Source organism: Poecile atricapillus, chromosome 6, assembly GCF_030490865.1.
Source record: "Poecile atricapillus isolate bPoeAtr1 chromosome 6, bPoeAtr1.hap1, whole genome shotgun sequence".
NCBI lineage: Eukaryota > Metazoa > Chordata > Aves > Passeriformes > Paridae > Poecile > Poecile atricapillus.
The window spans coordinates 18,078,743-18,094,825 of NC_081254.1; the positions used below are offsets into that span (position 1 = coordinate 18,078,743).

The 16,083-nt window shown below is 43.6% G+C and overlaps 1 protein-coding gene across 1 annotated transcript in view; it reads left to right on the forward strand.

The window, feature by feature from the left end:
* SYNPO2L (synaptopodin 2 like) overlaps positions 1-15,423 on the forward strand; it is a 38,887-nt gene extending 23,464 nt beyond the window's left edge. The window contains exon 4 of the mRNA XM_058841235.1: positions 8,831-15,423. Coding sequence (XP_058697218.1) covers positions 8,831-11,166 — 2,336 coding nt within the window. The 3' untranslated portion in view covers positions 11,167-15,423. The remainder of the gene's footprint in view (positions 1-8,830) is intronic.
* Positions 15,424-16,083: the final 660 nt, after the last annotated feature.

Here is a 16,083-nt window from a genome sequence, read left to right on the forward strand (position 1 = left end):
CAGATTATAAACTACTGTTGTCTGTCTTGGCTAGTGTGGATGAATTTTTCCCTTCTTTCTTAAGTCATCTCATAATTGTCACAAGTAATTTGCCATCTTCCTCAGGTATTCTTACTGGAGACCTCCAGCATCATTCCCTCAGGCATCACTCTTATCCAGCATTTTAGTGAGGATATTGTGGTTTGCAGAACTGGAAGTAAGGCTGATAGAGCTCTGCTCGGCTCCACCTTTGTACCACACTGCAATCCTGCTGCCCCTAATAGAGACACGAATTTAGCTGAACGTGTGCTAGCTCAAGATAAATCTAGCTGCAGATTATATTCTCTGGGAGGAGATAGATCTTTAGCATTTGAAGATGTATGGAGGAAAACTATGGGATCCCTGAAATGAAAAGGTATATACTCTCATTTGTTCTAGTATTTCTACTATATGAGATATCATTTGAAGCATCTTTTTTTAAACTATCAGTTACTCAGACATTATTTCTATGTTATTATTCTCAGCACAGGGACTCTGACTCTGGGTTATGGTTCCTCAGACATGATCAGAGGTCATTCATCATCCTGCTGCTGGTGAAGCAGTGTCAGAATTCGCTTTGAAACTGACACTTCCATGGTCTTTGCAGAGCCCCAGTTAGTGATTTTTCAGACTATGTTGTCCCATATGTTAACACAGCCTGGCCTTGCACATGCACTTCTACTCTGACTTGGGATGTTTAAGGCTGATGGGGAACAATGTCATTAAACCAAAATGTTGCCAATAGTTCAGATTGCAAAGGTGATTAGAGCAATAATCACACTGAAACAGCTATACACATAACCCCTTATAACATATAACCTACGACTATCTTAACCAAGCTGATAGTTTTAGATTCCGGGTTTTGAGATCTGAGTTGAAAGAAATTCTAATGCAAACAGACAACAGGAATCCCTTTCCCCATCCAGTTGTTTCCATCAGTTCTGAAAGAGATATGGGACAAGGTTGCTGACAAGGTAGGGACAAGTCTGCCTAGGGACAACACTGAAATTGTTTTGAGACAAAGTGATAGTGATGGATAAGTGAGAGATTTAAAAGGATGAGGCATAAAAGGACTTTGACAAGGAGTGATTAAACAACAGCCATTAGTTAAGAAAAGTGAGAGAAAATTATAGCTAGGAAGGAGAAAGCTGTCAACCTGGCAAATACTTGTTCTTCAGTTTCACTTAAACTCATCAGTTTGTTTGGAAATGTGTAAAGCTTTACTTTCATCAGTATCTACCATTTACATTAACTAAGAATCTCACTCTTTGCAGAAAGAAACAGGAGCAGAAATGGGGGTGAGTAGATTCAGCATATCTTCATACACTGACTGTACTGAAAGGACAAGGCTGAGTCAGCTTCTCTGTTGAGGTCAAATATAAGGAATTAATGAAACTTGTATCAGAATGGTCCTCAGTCCTTGCCAAGTACCTTGGAATAATAAGAATGGTCTCAGGGAAAAAGACCAAGAATATACCCTTCTAGTAGACAGGGACTCTGATGATAAGAAAAAAAAAATCATTTCGCTTCAATTAGGTGCATGAAGTAGTTCTTTTGTGCATATTTGCAGAAAACAAAATGAACAGTAAAATCAACATGGACTAATAAAAAGTAGAAAAGGTCTTTGACCTGCTCAGTAAGGTAAGACTTCATGGCTTAAGGAATAATATGAATATATTATTATTATATATAATATGAACACAGTTCACATATTATTGGCTTCCATAAGAAGCCTTCCACATGACTTTTCCAATGAGAGAAATATGGATGAGATAGGACTACCATAAGGTGACTGCACAATTGGCTAAGAATAGAACAGAAAACATAACTATTAATGGTTCATGATGTCAGATGAGCTAACTGGCTAAGTTGGTAGTAGTGTTTCACTGGTCTTCTGAATCTAACAGGACTACCTCTATATTTTCACCCACAGAGCTTTAAACACTAACGTCAATCAAAGGTCCTCTCCACCTCAATGTTATATGACTGGCAAGGAGACAGATGATAAAAAATCCCAACCCTCTTCTCTTCTGTCAGTGGATCTTATCCTCTGGCTGCATCTAGATGGGACAAGCAGCATGTGCTGTGGGACACACCGCAGCCCCAAAACTGCTGTTATTCAGATCTGGAACCTAGCTGAGACACCTTGCAGATTTTCTCTGGTTTTTCTTCCTAGAGAAACCCAGGTGTGTGGGGGACAAAGGGGAGGGAGGGGGGTTACCTGGACTGAGGAGCTCAAAAGTGTTCCCAGGTACACCACTATTGTCTTCCTCTCTGCTTTTTCAGATGCTAATTCCTGCTGTTGAAGCTTTGTAAATGTGGCTTGTTTCTCCTGGGTGTTGTACCTGGCAAGCAGTAACAGGAAATAGCAATAATACCATTTTCAGTGCATGTCCTGGGGATTCAGTGGAGATTGCTGTGTATTAATTGGCAGATGACATAACACATGGAAGGTATACAGTTGTCTTGTGAAAGGCTAGAATTTCTAATGTAGCAGGAGCTTGAATAGTTGCAGGAAAGGACTAAAATCAACTGGTTCATGATACTATATGGCAAGTGCTAGAGGATTAATCAAGTCCACGTAGTGAGATGGTAAGCATATACTTGTCTGTATTACTGGAGTAGATGTTGGAAAGACTGAAAGACAAAGATGTGATCAATCAGTGCTATCTGCTGTCAGACATCAAGCAATTTTGTAAGCAGCAGAATTAGCAGATCCTGGCATCCTTTTAATTTATGTTTTGTATTTGATATCTCATTCTCTCATGTCTAGTAAATGCAAATCTGTATGATGTCTGTCTCTCACATTCAAAATGAGAAAGCATGGGTGTGTGTGTGTGTTCTTCAGTTTCTGATGCCTAATTAACACTGCACTCAGGCTTCTCCCTTCCTATGGTGGGGTCTCTCTCCTCTGTTAAGCCTCCTATTTCCATGTAAACTTGTAGGAGCTTTGTATCTTTGTGACTTTAGACTCTTAAAATTAGCAAATAGACTCAAAAGCTATTAGCATGAAATGGGTAAGATCAAAAGATGTGCAGCACTGTCTGCATAAGCCTTTCATAGGAAATTGTGCTGAAACCACGAAAGACAGATTCACTAGTGCATTCAACAGGTGCTGTCCTGGCAAAAGAAAGTTCTCCTTTGGGAGAAGACTATGTAGGGAATATTTAGGGCCCAGGTGTGAGTTGTCAGCACAGAAAAACTGGCCATGCTACCTTTTGCACTGAGGACACTTTTCAGCTCAGGAAGAAAGGCAAACTGTCACCCAGATGAGAGATTTTTCTGAATGAACAAGCTATTTGAGTCTCCAGCAGGATACCATGAGACTAAGATGCTGCAGCCATGAACAGTGATGTCTCTACACCTTCTCTGCCTAACAAGAGCTTTCCAACAGCAGTATGGCTAAGAATGGTCAAAAATCTACAAAATGACCAATCTACATTCCAATGGCATGTTTTTTCCCCTGGGCTGTTAACTTACCTTCAGAAAAGCCTATCTCTTTCTGTTTTTCCAAAACGAGGAGATTAGTCGGGCAGTGTCTCACTGGCACACTTAAAATCACTAGCCATTTAAGAAGAAACACTGGTTTGACAAGTATTTAAACTGTTCAACCTCAGATATACGCTAAAGCGTTGCAGATTTGAGAAGGACTGTAGCATTTGTCTGTAGCATCATAAATTTGAGCTGAAACCATATCTGTGTTTTATATTATGCGCAGGTTATGTGATGGAAGTGTGCAAATATCCAAGAACAACAAATATTTCATATCCCAAGAGTTTTACCTTTACTTTGAAGTGAAAGAATATATACTCCTCTGCTTAACTGCTTGCAATTTAAATACTGATCAAAGCTTTAAAGGTTGAAACTTTCAACAGGGTAATTCTTAGAAGGTCAATATAACCCATGTAAATCTTATTTTGAAAGGATCTCAGGTATGTAAAGTATGAGATGTCTGTAGCCTCTAATGACTTACTGAGATATTTGCAACCTTAGCCATGGAAAAATGACTTTGTCTAACATAAATAGCTGGAAGAACAAAATTCGAGGTGACCCCATCTGAAAAAAGCAGTTGACAAGTAGCATTTCATCACAGAGGAACAGTGATCTTTATCTCTGGAAGCAGCAGAGCACCTTATTTTCTATAGTAATGGCTTTTCTAGAATTCGATCTCCATAATAAAATTTATCATTGTTTGTTTCCTAGAGAACATGAACAGTATCTAACCTCATGTAAGCCTGCTTGCTCAGTAGCTTGCCTGGGCATACATTAAAATGCTTTCTTTTAATAAAGCCTGATCTTGAAAATATTTATACTTTTTACACTTCTTTTCACTGTAATTAGTAACAAAAATCATGTCACATCAATGAAATTTACTTAAGAGGAAAATCTTCATAGGCTTTGCTTAATAGATATTTTTCCATTTTGTGTATTTTTTCCAAGAGAATTCAGTGTGTACATGAAATAAGTGCTTTAGAAGTTAACAAAAAGTTTTCTATAGAAATCATTCACCACACCAACAGAATTTATGAGATTTTTATAACCCTTCCTTTTACTCTTTAATCTATTCCATTTGAATGTTCTTACGAGAGACAGAGCTGTATTTTCATTCCAATGGCATGTATCAATATTACAGGATTTCCCCAAAGAGACATATATCCCTATATGTGGAATTATTCATCAAAGAAGAGACTGAACCACATTCATTGTTCTTTCTCTAAGAACCTCTGTATGAGACATGACAGGTCTCTCTACAGCAGTGTTCCCTTGTGGGGGTTGTCTTCTTGGTGTGCAGTGATGGCTGCTGGATTTCAGCATGTGTGGTCAGACCTTCATTTTTCCAGACTCTAACATTGGTGATGGTCTGCCAAGGCTACAGAATTGTTAAGGCTGGGGCTGCTGGGTGGGAGAATCATGGGAGAGTGTCCCTTGGCCATGGCTCTGGGATTGTCTCACTATTGCTCGAGTACAGCAAGGAGCAGTAAGACAGGACCCAGACAAAGTGTGAAGTGATGCTGAGCAGGCCACAACTGCAGAGATTTGCAAACTTCCAGCACCATCTATTCTCTTCCCATCCACCACAGTTCTCACTATCAGCATCTCATTTTTCAACACCTCTCAGTCTCCAGTGCTGGATCTCTGAATGGTGCTGCCAAAACACCACTCCCTGGTTTCCAAACACTCCATCACCCTCTCTGGGCACAGCCATGCTTTCAGTGTAGGTAACAGCCTCTGGAGTTTTAATTCAGCTAAACAACTTCACTGCAGGAATCCAGGATCCTAATGCTCCTCTATTAAATGTTCCTCAGTCATGTATACACAGAAACCTGAATCATGACTGGCTCTCCTCAGACATGGAAGAAAATTGATATACACAGGAAAGCCTCTGCTCTCTCTTTTCTTTCTCATTACCTGAGCTGAATGCTCTCTGAGAGTTTCAGGCAAGGAGTTATTTTCTTCCTGTGCAGGTTTCTTCTGCCTCTCCATATTGTATATACACACTGTTAGTTTCATCTCTTTGAAGGGCTCTTTGGCACAGAAATTCTGGACATTGAGACATTGGTAACACTAACTTGAAGCTTACACCTTTCTAACCTGAAACTTGTACCACAGAAGTTGTGATAATATATAGTATATTTTCTTATTTAAAAATAAAAAAGAGGAGTTTCTCTTTACAAGGAGTACAGGGTTGGGGAAAGAATAAGGGTGTTTAAGTGCCAGGTGACAATGTCCATCACACTGTTCAGTGATGAAGCTATGAAGACAAAAATAGACAAAGTGACCTCATGGCTTTCAGCAGCAATGCCTACGAGACAAAAGAGAGGCTTTAAAAGGCTTGTGGACTGATAGCAAAGACCTTGGACATCTCAGAGTTTTGGTTCTGCTCCAGAAGGGGACTGCTTTGCTCCTCTCTCATTCTCTTTCTGTTTATGGGGAGTTGTGAATTAAACGGGCTTTGTGACATGCCCAGTTCTCCAGGTCTGGACTCTACTTTCTCAAGCTTGGATCAGCCTTATGCAGGTACAAATGTCTCTTTTCCTTTTCTTTTCTTTGTTCTTTTTCTTTTCTCCTTTTCTTTTCTCTTTTTCTTTTCTCCTTTTCTTTTATTTTCTTTTCCTTTTCTCTTTTCATTTTCTTTTCTCTTTTTCTTTTCTCTTTTCCCTTTTCTTTCCCTCTTCTCCTCTTCTTCTCTCCTCTCCTCTCCTCCTTTCCTTTCCTCTCCTTTTTTTAAGTCTACTCTCCTTACCCTATTCTTTTGCCTATTCTGATTTAATTCATGCTCTTTACATTCTACAAGTCATCTTAGGAAAATTTCTTTTCCTGATTTTTCTTAAACTGTTTTGGAAGATTTTAGCTTGAATAGCATGACCATTTTTCTTTTGGGAGGACTGGTGTAATTAGTCATGTGCTTTAGCCTTGGATGAGGAGAAAGGTAGGAAGGAGAAAATCGGGAGGTGAGAAGCAGATCCCAGAGGGTCCTATTTGCCAGTTCCTTCAGGGCACAGGACAGTTCAGAGCAGCTTTCTAAGGAAGTTTTACATGGATCCTAATGCAGAGCCAGAACTACAAGCTGGTGGAGTTAAAGCCAAGACCATCTTCTGTTACATTTTCTCTGACAGTATTTGCTAGCCCAGACTTTAAAGCTGGTACTTCTATGGTAGTCTGCTGTCAGAAAGGGCTGTGCAGACATCACTGAATGGTGTCGCTCCCTATCTGTTGCTAGAAATCCTGATGCTAGAAATCCTCCTGTGAGTCACTCAGGCCAGTTTACATATTCTGCACATTACTGAGATTCTGTGGTGCTGCTCTTTCTCCTTGTAAATTTAGAAGCAAAATACCTCCAGGTGAGGTGTAGTAGCTTGTAAGTTGCTTGTTTGAAGCAACTTCCCTTATTTTCTCCATTGTCAACAACCCCTAGAGACACAGACATGCAGATTTGTAATTGAAGTGGGCAGACCTTCAGGGACTGTAGCTTGTTTTCATCATGAGAGCAGGTCTTTGAGGGCAAGTCTGTGACTTCCCTGAAGAATACTAAATCTACACAAAAACCTGGACACAACTTCAGTCTTGGTTCACTAAGGCGGAGTCATTCTGTAAGGAAAATTTTGCAAAGAGCCTTCACTTTGCAAATGCAAATACAAATAATGAGCCATTTCAGCAGTGCTTTTCCTGTTTCTAGTTCTGGGAGAAAGGAGCAAAGGAGAGGAATGGACTGTGCAACCACATGAAGTGATCTCAAATCACAGAAGTCCCCTTGCTGAAATCCCAAAGCAGCAACATGAGCTATGGAATGGCTACAAACTTTGAGAGCTTCCTGGAAGGATGACTGCTTTGCAAATCAACACTTTATTTTCAGCATGGGGTGGGAGAGGGAAGCTCTTTCTGCTGTGGTTACACTGATGCAGTATGGAATGATGACACTTGACACAATTGTGTAGCCCAGAAAGGTTTTGGGAGACTTCAGCCCTCAGGAAACTTCTTAACTAAGCTCATTGTCCCTCTCTGCAGGTGACTATGCCACATTAACATGTTCACATTGAATGAATGCTTTGTGATAAAATGATCAGAAGTGAGATCCTGAGAGGACTGAGCAGTTTCCATCATCTCTTGAGCTAACACCATCCCTCAGCATTGCCTTGCAGTTCTCCTCTCCCTTTCTCTTCCTTCAGCAGACCATAATTTATTACATCTCTCTTGGGAATGTCAGAGCTGGACAAAAGTCTTTTGACAAATTATTAGATGCGTACATTGGATGGTTGTTTCATCTTTGCTATCATGCTGGGGAAAAGACAATGGAAAAGGGTGAAATGAAAGACATCACAAATTAGTCTGTGGTTTAGGTATGTGGGGCTTTTTTTCTGTGCAAGGTTAGTGCTGACTTCTGTCACTTCAACAGTGATTCAAGGCATGTCCACGCTTTCCTTAGAGCAGACAAGTTTGGTTTTACTATTGAATCTTGTTCACCACCTGTTTTCCCTGCACACAAAGACAGAGGACACAACGTTCCTCCCTGGAGCTTTACTGAGCAGGTGGGAAATGATTATCCCACACTTCATGCCAGTGTCCTAACAGGTGTTGTCTTTTCCAAGCAAGCCTGTCTAAGTGGATTTCCTTCTGGTCTGGCTGATCTGTTGTGGGGATCTGGGATTCGTGCTCAGGAGCAAATACTCTTCTTCCTTGCCAGGCATGGAGCACAGGGAAGGGACTGCAGGAAGGAGGAAATCATGCTTCCTTTGCCTCCTGCAGCAGCAGGGCTGCTGCAGAGCAGCAAACAGCCCCACACACAGTGCTACTGCACAACACTGACTGTAGCTGACATTGCAGGGCTCAGATCAGCAGCAGTCCTACTGTGCCTGTGGAATACCTCTCCTTTTGCACTCATGCAATCTTCTGTATGGTAGGAGGAACATCTACAGAAAGCAGGGCTCCACCTTCAGGGTGATAAATAAATGGTAAATATTTCCACAAGCAAGGACAAGCACTGTGAAAACATCAGGGACTCTTGGCCACATGCATCAGAAAAAGGAAATCCCAGGTCTGATAGGAAACTTAAATCAGCCATCAGAGTGGGAGGAGTTCCCTCCCTACACCTGCATCAACTTCTATTGTGTTACACATGGAAGGAGAAAACTGCTCCTGATTTTCTATCAACAGTTTATAAAGAAACCATCATCACCAAAAGTGGAATGAAAAAGAAGGGCAAGGGGTGTACTTGTTCTCATGTGCATTAGAACACCTGTAGCCATTTCACTGTCCACCTTTGCCCATCCAACCTTTTCTGATCTCTGAGACTGCCTCTTTCTATCTCTTTCAGAGCTCCACCGCCACGAAAGCATCCAGGAGAAGAACGTGAAAGAAGCTAAAACCAAGTGCAGAACCATTGCATCCCTGCTGACAGATGCACCCAACCCCCACTCCAAGGGGGTGCTGATGTTTAAGAAACGCAGGCAGAGGGCTAAGAAGTATACATTGGTAAGTTTTGGGAGTGTTGATGAAGACCGCTCCTACGAGGAGGAAGACGGAGTTTTTCCAACTAGTGAATCTGAATTTGATGAGGAAGGTTTCTCTGATGCCCGAAGCCTAACTAATCACTCAGACTGGGACAACACTTACCTAGACATTGAAAAATCCAAATCTGACTCTGAACAGAAGGAGGAGAAGCAAAAAGGTTTGACTGAGGCCTCAGGTAAAGGAGCACGATTATTTGAGCAGCAGAGGGAACGGGCTGGGAAGTACACAGTTGAGAAAACTCCGGTGCAGAAGAGTCCAGAGCTTGCCCCGGCTGCCCAGCCAAAGCAGGGCACAGTGAACGGAGATATGCCTGTGCCAGAGAAGGCAGACAACATGCCCCTCAGCATCCATCTGGAAGGTGTGCAAATGCCCAGCAAGCAGCCAGCCACCATCCCCACTCAGCTCCTGACTGCCCCCAGCCCCACTTTCTTCCCACCTCCCCCAAGCACCCCCGACCCCTTCTCTGCAAGTTCAACAAGCATGTTCAACAGGTCTGCACGGCCCTTTACTCCTGGCTTTTCTGGCCAACGTCCAGCAACATCTTCTGTCATCTTTAGGCCATCTGCACCCAAAAAACCCACTGAAAGTCTGAGTGGGCAAAGCACGGGGGCTCCCCCTTTCTCAGCTCTGGTTCCAGGAACACCTGCCAATGCACCAGTGCCAACACAGCGTGGTCCAGTGAGCTCCTCCACATCTCTGTATATTCCTGCACCAGGAAGACCAACATCACCACTGGAGTCACAGCCAAAAGGGGGAGGAAGCACTTCAGAGATCAAGCCTTCTGCCAACACTGCCCGGACATCCACCACCTCTATCTTTCTGTCAAATCCCTCAAAGCCAGGAGGGGATATGGCCTCCACAGCATCCCAGCCACGAGTCCCCGGAACAGCCTCTTCTTCATTGTATATTAGTCCAGCACCATCACAGCACATGAGAAGCAGCTCCCCTCTGCCAAAGCAGCCTTCTCCTGCTATCACTCCAGCAATGCCACGACCCCCTTCGGATCCCTTAACCTCCAGGGAGCAGAGGATTTCTGTGCCAGCTCCCCGCACAGGCATCTTGCAGGAGGCTCGCCGACGGGGCAACAAGAAACCCATGTTTAGTAAAATTGAGGAGAAGAAGAAGAATTCACCCAACCCTGAGCTCCTGTCTCTGGTGCAGAACCTGGATGAGAAGCCAAAAGGTGACCACCCTGGGGCAGGCTTTGAGTCTGGGCCTGAGGAGGATTTCCTCAGCCTGGGTGCTGAGGCCTGCAACTTCATGCAGTCCTCAGGCCGCAAGTTCAAGACCCCACCTCCAGTGGCCCCCAAGCCTCAGCAAGATGCTGGATTAGTAAATGGGGCACAGGACATGCCTCAGCTTAAAGGCAAGGGGGCAGAGCTCTTTGCCAAACGTCAGAGCCGCATGGACAAATTTGTGGTGGAAACAACACCGAAGCAAGAGCACAAGCCCAGGACCCCCTCTCCATCCCCTTCTCTACCCTCATGCTGGAAATACTCACCCAACATCCGGGCTCCCCCTCCAATAGCTTACAACCCAATGCATTCCCCTTTCTATCCCCTGGCAGCTAGCAAATCTCAGGCTAGCAAAGCAGAGAGCAAAGTGAAAAAGGCACCTGGCCAGAAATCAGGGATCAAGGTCATTGATTTAATGCGCCACCAGCCCTATCAATTAAAGTCAGCCATGTTCTGTTTTGGGGATCCCCCAAGCCCCAGCACTCAGAATACTCCTGGTCAGCCAACCCCACAGGCTAGCTCATCCTTCATGGCAGCCAAGCAGGTCCCTGTGAAAATAGCCAAGACCCAGGAGATTCGTCGCTTCTCCACGCCGGCTCCCATGCCGGCCTCCAGCAACCTGGCACCCACTGTGCTTTTGCCCCGCTCAGCCACCACGCTGGACGAGCCATTGTGGAGAACAGAAATGGCCTCTTCTGCCCCTACTACACCAGCACCCTTCCAGGTGGAGCTCAGCCCCTCCCCTAAGCCATATCAGAGCTCCCCAGAGCCTGGACAGGTGGGACAGGCACCTCCTCCAAACTCAGCCAATGCCTCTCGGTTTCAGGTGGCCAGGCCCAAATTCTCTGCAGCAAGAACAGGCATGCAGGCCAATGTGTGGAGGCCAAGTTTTGGCCATCACTGAGGCAGGTACCCCTCCCATCCTGTCTGTGGCTCCTCAGAGATAGCGCTTGTTTTGTCTTTCATGTCAGCTCAAGTACATTGGGATGAGTGATGCAAAATGAAGAAAAAAACCTCAAAAAATTACTGCCCTTTGGCACCACCCCCTTCCCCAGCCTCCCCTTGGTCTCAGAGGAGATACTTCCTGGAAAGGCTTGCTGGCTGTGGCTGCAGCAGGAGGAAGAATGAGGAGAGAGGGCACATGTGTGGTAGAGAGACTGGGAACTTGTACACAGCAGCAAAACCCTCCTCCAGAGGGGGTTAACTCACATGGAGACACACATGAAGCAGTAGTTTTCCTTTCCCAAGGGCTTTGGAGTCACCCCTGCATGGAAGAAAACTAGGAGGCAAGAGCTTTCCAGGAAGAGAGGGTGTGAGGTTGGAATACAGAAGAGAAGCCCCAGCTTTCCCATTAGATTGTTCTCTGATCCTCCCAGTCTGCACATGTTCACCTGTGCACACACACATGCACACAGCAATACTCATCAGGGAGTGAAAGAGCAAGTGGGGCCTCACCTGGGACATTTCTCCCAGACTTCCCTCTGTGGGAGCATGGGAAAGAAGGCAAGAGAGCAGAGCAAGCAGTGGTGTTTGCCCATGCACATGTGGGCAGTGTGGCCTGTGCCTGAGTGCTACGTGTGCCTGTTCCTCCAGTCACCAGTGCTGGGGGTAAAAGGCAGAGTCATCCTAGCTGGATGGTCTGGAATTAGTTTGCCAAAGAGGGGCTTTGAGGGAATTTGATGGGGCTATCACCAGCTGTGGGAGCTACAGAAGGAAGTATCCATTTTAAAGGATACACAAAGTCAAAGCTAAGCTCAGGCAGTGTCTGGTTGGCACCAAGAAAGGCCCTGCAGCATCTGTCCCACAGAACAGGATATGGGTACTGTAAGTAGAAAGGTGGATTGCACGGGAGAAGGTAGAGTTGGCTTTAAAATGAGACAGGACTGAATATGCATTTGTACATGATCTTTTTGCTTCCTTTAGGACAGAAATGTGACTAGATTAGAAATGGGTCACAACATAAAACTTGCTGAAAGCTTTGTGATGAGAGGAAAATGGAGGGCCTTTACAGACATTCTCAGCATGGAAGTGGAGGCCAGAAAACCAGAAAGTCACAAGTAAAATTTCATACTAAATTACTTAGGTATTGTGGGGCCTATTTGGTAAAAACTAAAGTGCTCTGAGAATCCCAGAGGATCTGCACTCCTACACATATACAGAGTTCAATTTGCTGGTGAAGCTGGAGAAACAACTGGTTATTCCTTGAGTGTCCCAGGCTAGCCTCCAACTTAATCCCTACACTACAGGTATACAGGAAAAAAACCACTGCCTTCCCAAGGAAGAATTCAGCATATTAGTAGAGGCTGTGCATGTGTGTGTGCATGTCATCTATTCTCTGGTTTATACACCCCCAGCCATTTACTTTCTGCTTGTGGTCCTCCTTTGCTAGCAGCCACTTTTCCAGTGTGATCCCACACGTACACCAAGAAAGCATTGCACCTGAAACACTGCTTCCAAACACAGCAGATGCCCCAGCTGCAGGGAAGGGGTTTGCCACCTCTTTCTGGGTCAGGGTTGCCCAGCCTTTTGCTAAACCCTTAGGAATGGGTACAGGAGACAGAATGAGGGTCTCATAGCCCTCTCTCCTTGGGACAAGTCTCCCTTCCATTAGACTTGCTCCTCTCTTTCAAGCAGTAGCCATTCTCTGACTGGACTGAGCAGAAACTTTGGATATACAAAAATGTAGGTTCTGGGAGGAAAAAAAGGGAATGCAAGTGGGTCTGAAGCAGTCTGTAGGCAGTTCAGCTATTGTTGTTTCATACTAAATCTAAGCCAACCTTTCTCTCCACAGCAGGAGCTTATGATGTGTAGCTTTTTCATAACTGGTGCTCTACTTTTTCTTAGCGGCTTGAAAGTCTTTCTTTGTGAGCACCTGGAGATTTTTCATGTATGTTATCCTATGAAGAAAAAGAAGGCTGTAAAACTTATCTAGACAACTTTGGGAGGGATATAATGAGAGAAAAGGAGAATACACAATTCTGCCTTTGAATCCTTCACACTCTGGTTGGACTTTTTTGCAAGCCTATATTTGCAGTGCACATTCCTTCTGGCCCTGAAACATACAATGAACGTGCTGGGGAGAGAGGATGACAAAACTTACACCTCACTTGGCACACTATCAACCATGGGAGAGGATTGTAAGAAAAGCTATGGGAATACCTTGAGTTAATGGACGAAGGTGAGGCTGAGTCAGAAGAGATGCTGCATCTGGTTGTGACATAGGAGCAGCCAGCATGAATTGATGAGGAGATTATGTCCCTGAAAAGCCCCAGAGAGAATGTCTTAGGAGAAATCATCACCGCAGAGTTAATTCAGATCACCAGAATCCACTTAGCTCCAGTGAAGGGAAGCAGCCATGCTACAAAACCCATCTCAGATGATTGCTTTCTCACTCATCCTGTACTGCATTGCATTGCCAGTGTTTCTGAAAAAAAAAAAGAAAAAAAGAAAAAAAAAAAGAAAAAAAAAAAAGTACCTGTGTGCAAACTGAAGCTCTGTGACTCTTCCCAAACATGGAGGGAGGAATCTTCTATTTTATCTAGGAAAGCTGTACTAAGGAACTCAAGAAGTAGCAGTTCTCCAAAAGCTTTGTCTCTCATCTCCTTGTGGAGTGTTGTCTATCCCTGGCTAGTGATTTAAGCCATTAGCCTTAGACAGACAAGCTAGCCCAGGCTGAAAGCATTACTGAACTCAGGTGTAGAGAGGGGTTGTGTGGACCAGAGGAAGGGTGCTCAACATAATTCTGCAGTCAAGAAATAACCTCAGAAAGTCTGAATCTTACTCCAGTATCCCTTTCCCTCAGACCCCTAAAGTTAAGTGCTCTCAGGGCCTGAAAGTCTCAGGAAATTAATTTTGCCACTGGAAAAATAGAGAAGTCTGGCCTTAGTATGTAAGGGAGATTGCATGGGTTTAGTATTTTGGTGATCCCACTCCAGATTTCCGGGAGACAATGATTTCTGCTGAGGAGTGATTGCCAAACACCATTCAATGTTACGTATCATGATTGAAGTGAGTGGAATAATTGCATTTTCCCCATAATTTCGGATAATGTAATGGCAGGAAATGGAAAAATTTGGGTTTGATTGGAGAACAAATATTAAATATAGGAGCAAGGAAAATAACTAGGAGGCTGGGAATCCTGCATTTTACTTACACCCTTGCTTCAATGCTATGTTTAGAAGCAAAACTGAAGTAGTTTAATGGATTTCAGCCCCTCACAAACTTTTCTGCATCCTATGCTGACACAGGATTTGATCTGCAGAAGCAGAGGCTGTTGCTGATGAGGCCTGCAGTGCTCAGTGTATCCCAAGTAAGGCCTGTACCTGCAAGTAGCATGAGATGAGAAATAATACTGAGATGCATCTGTTAAGTTGTAAGGAAGAACTACTGCTGGCTTTAAGCAGCTCTGCTGATGTCTGCTCATGAAAATGCTGTGGTTGGCCTGTTAGAAAGGTCACAGGTGAGGTTACAAGGAATACTTTTGGAACATGTAAGCTTATCTTGAGCCTCTCCATGTCTAATTCCTCAGCTGTTGAACAAGCACAGACATAAACAGTTGTTTGACAAGTTTTAGCTCCCACCTGCTAAGTTATAAGCTGCAGTGGTAGGCCAAACCCCAGTGTTCCCTCGTTAAGTATTTGAAGATGTCTTCATGGGCTCTGATTTAAAATTGCCCATCATCCCTCCTCTCTAGCATGCTGCAGGCTACACATTGCAGCTATGGCAATTCAGGGGTTTTATCTTTGCTTCAGAAGTAACAGTCCCTTCCCTCTCAATATATGGGAACACTTACCAGAGATAACCTCAAGATCCTGCAGCACCTGGGAGGAAACATCTCAGAAGAGACTGGTGTGATGAGGAGTCACTGATACCAGACATGAGCACAGTGTGAGGCAAGATTGTTCCTCGTAAAGAATATCCCTTTCTGCTAAAATTGCACCCCCTACTAGACCCTTTTCCTAGAAGAGACCCATCAGTGCTCCAAAAATGGGAGCCCAGCAGCAGTGCTCTGTCTGGTGAAAGATGTGACCCCAGATGAACAGAGTTGGCATCTTTGTTTATGGAAATACCTTTTTTCCTTTTCTGTTTTGTCTTTTTATTTTTCCCAATTTAAAATCACTTTCTATTTGTTTGTGCAGAAAAATAAACTTGTGATATGCACTTTAAATGTGTCATTTTGTCACTTTCTTTGCTTAACACCTTATTCTAAGAATTCTTCTTAGAAGAATTTCTATGTGTACACCACATGCATTTAACACTACCTACTACAAACTGCTAAGGACAAGAGAATATAAGGAGTTCAAAAAAGGTTGGGATATCTCAGCAACAAAAACACCTAGGTTGGACTTAAAGCTTCTATACATTAAAAAAGTGCTATGCAAGCAAACACTTAAGTGAGATCCAAAACTTTGGTACTACAGACTATAAAACACTCACTGACAGGCTGAAGACATTTGTGGGCCAGCCTGAGCTGGCCTGCCCCAGCAGTGCCCCTCAGCCTGTTCTAACCTAAACCCTACCCTCTTCTTGTAAATCCAGTATCCGTGAAAGATGGTAAGCTCTGATTAAAAAAAAAAAAAATAAACTCGCACTGAACAATTCAATTTAATACTAACCAAGATAAATGAAAAACAAGTCAGTTAGAAAATCAAATATATCCCATTGTATTCTCAGGCTCCAAATCAAATCCTAACTCTAAACATAATTCATATTAAAGTCTACTCAGTTTCTGGATCCTGAGAGGTTCATGGTGTACAGTTTAGGACAAGTGTTAGCAGGTTGCTTTTCCCAGACATATCTCACTCACAGATAGCAATTCCTA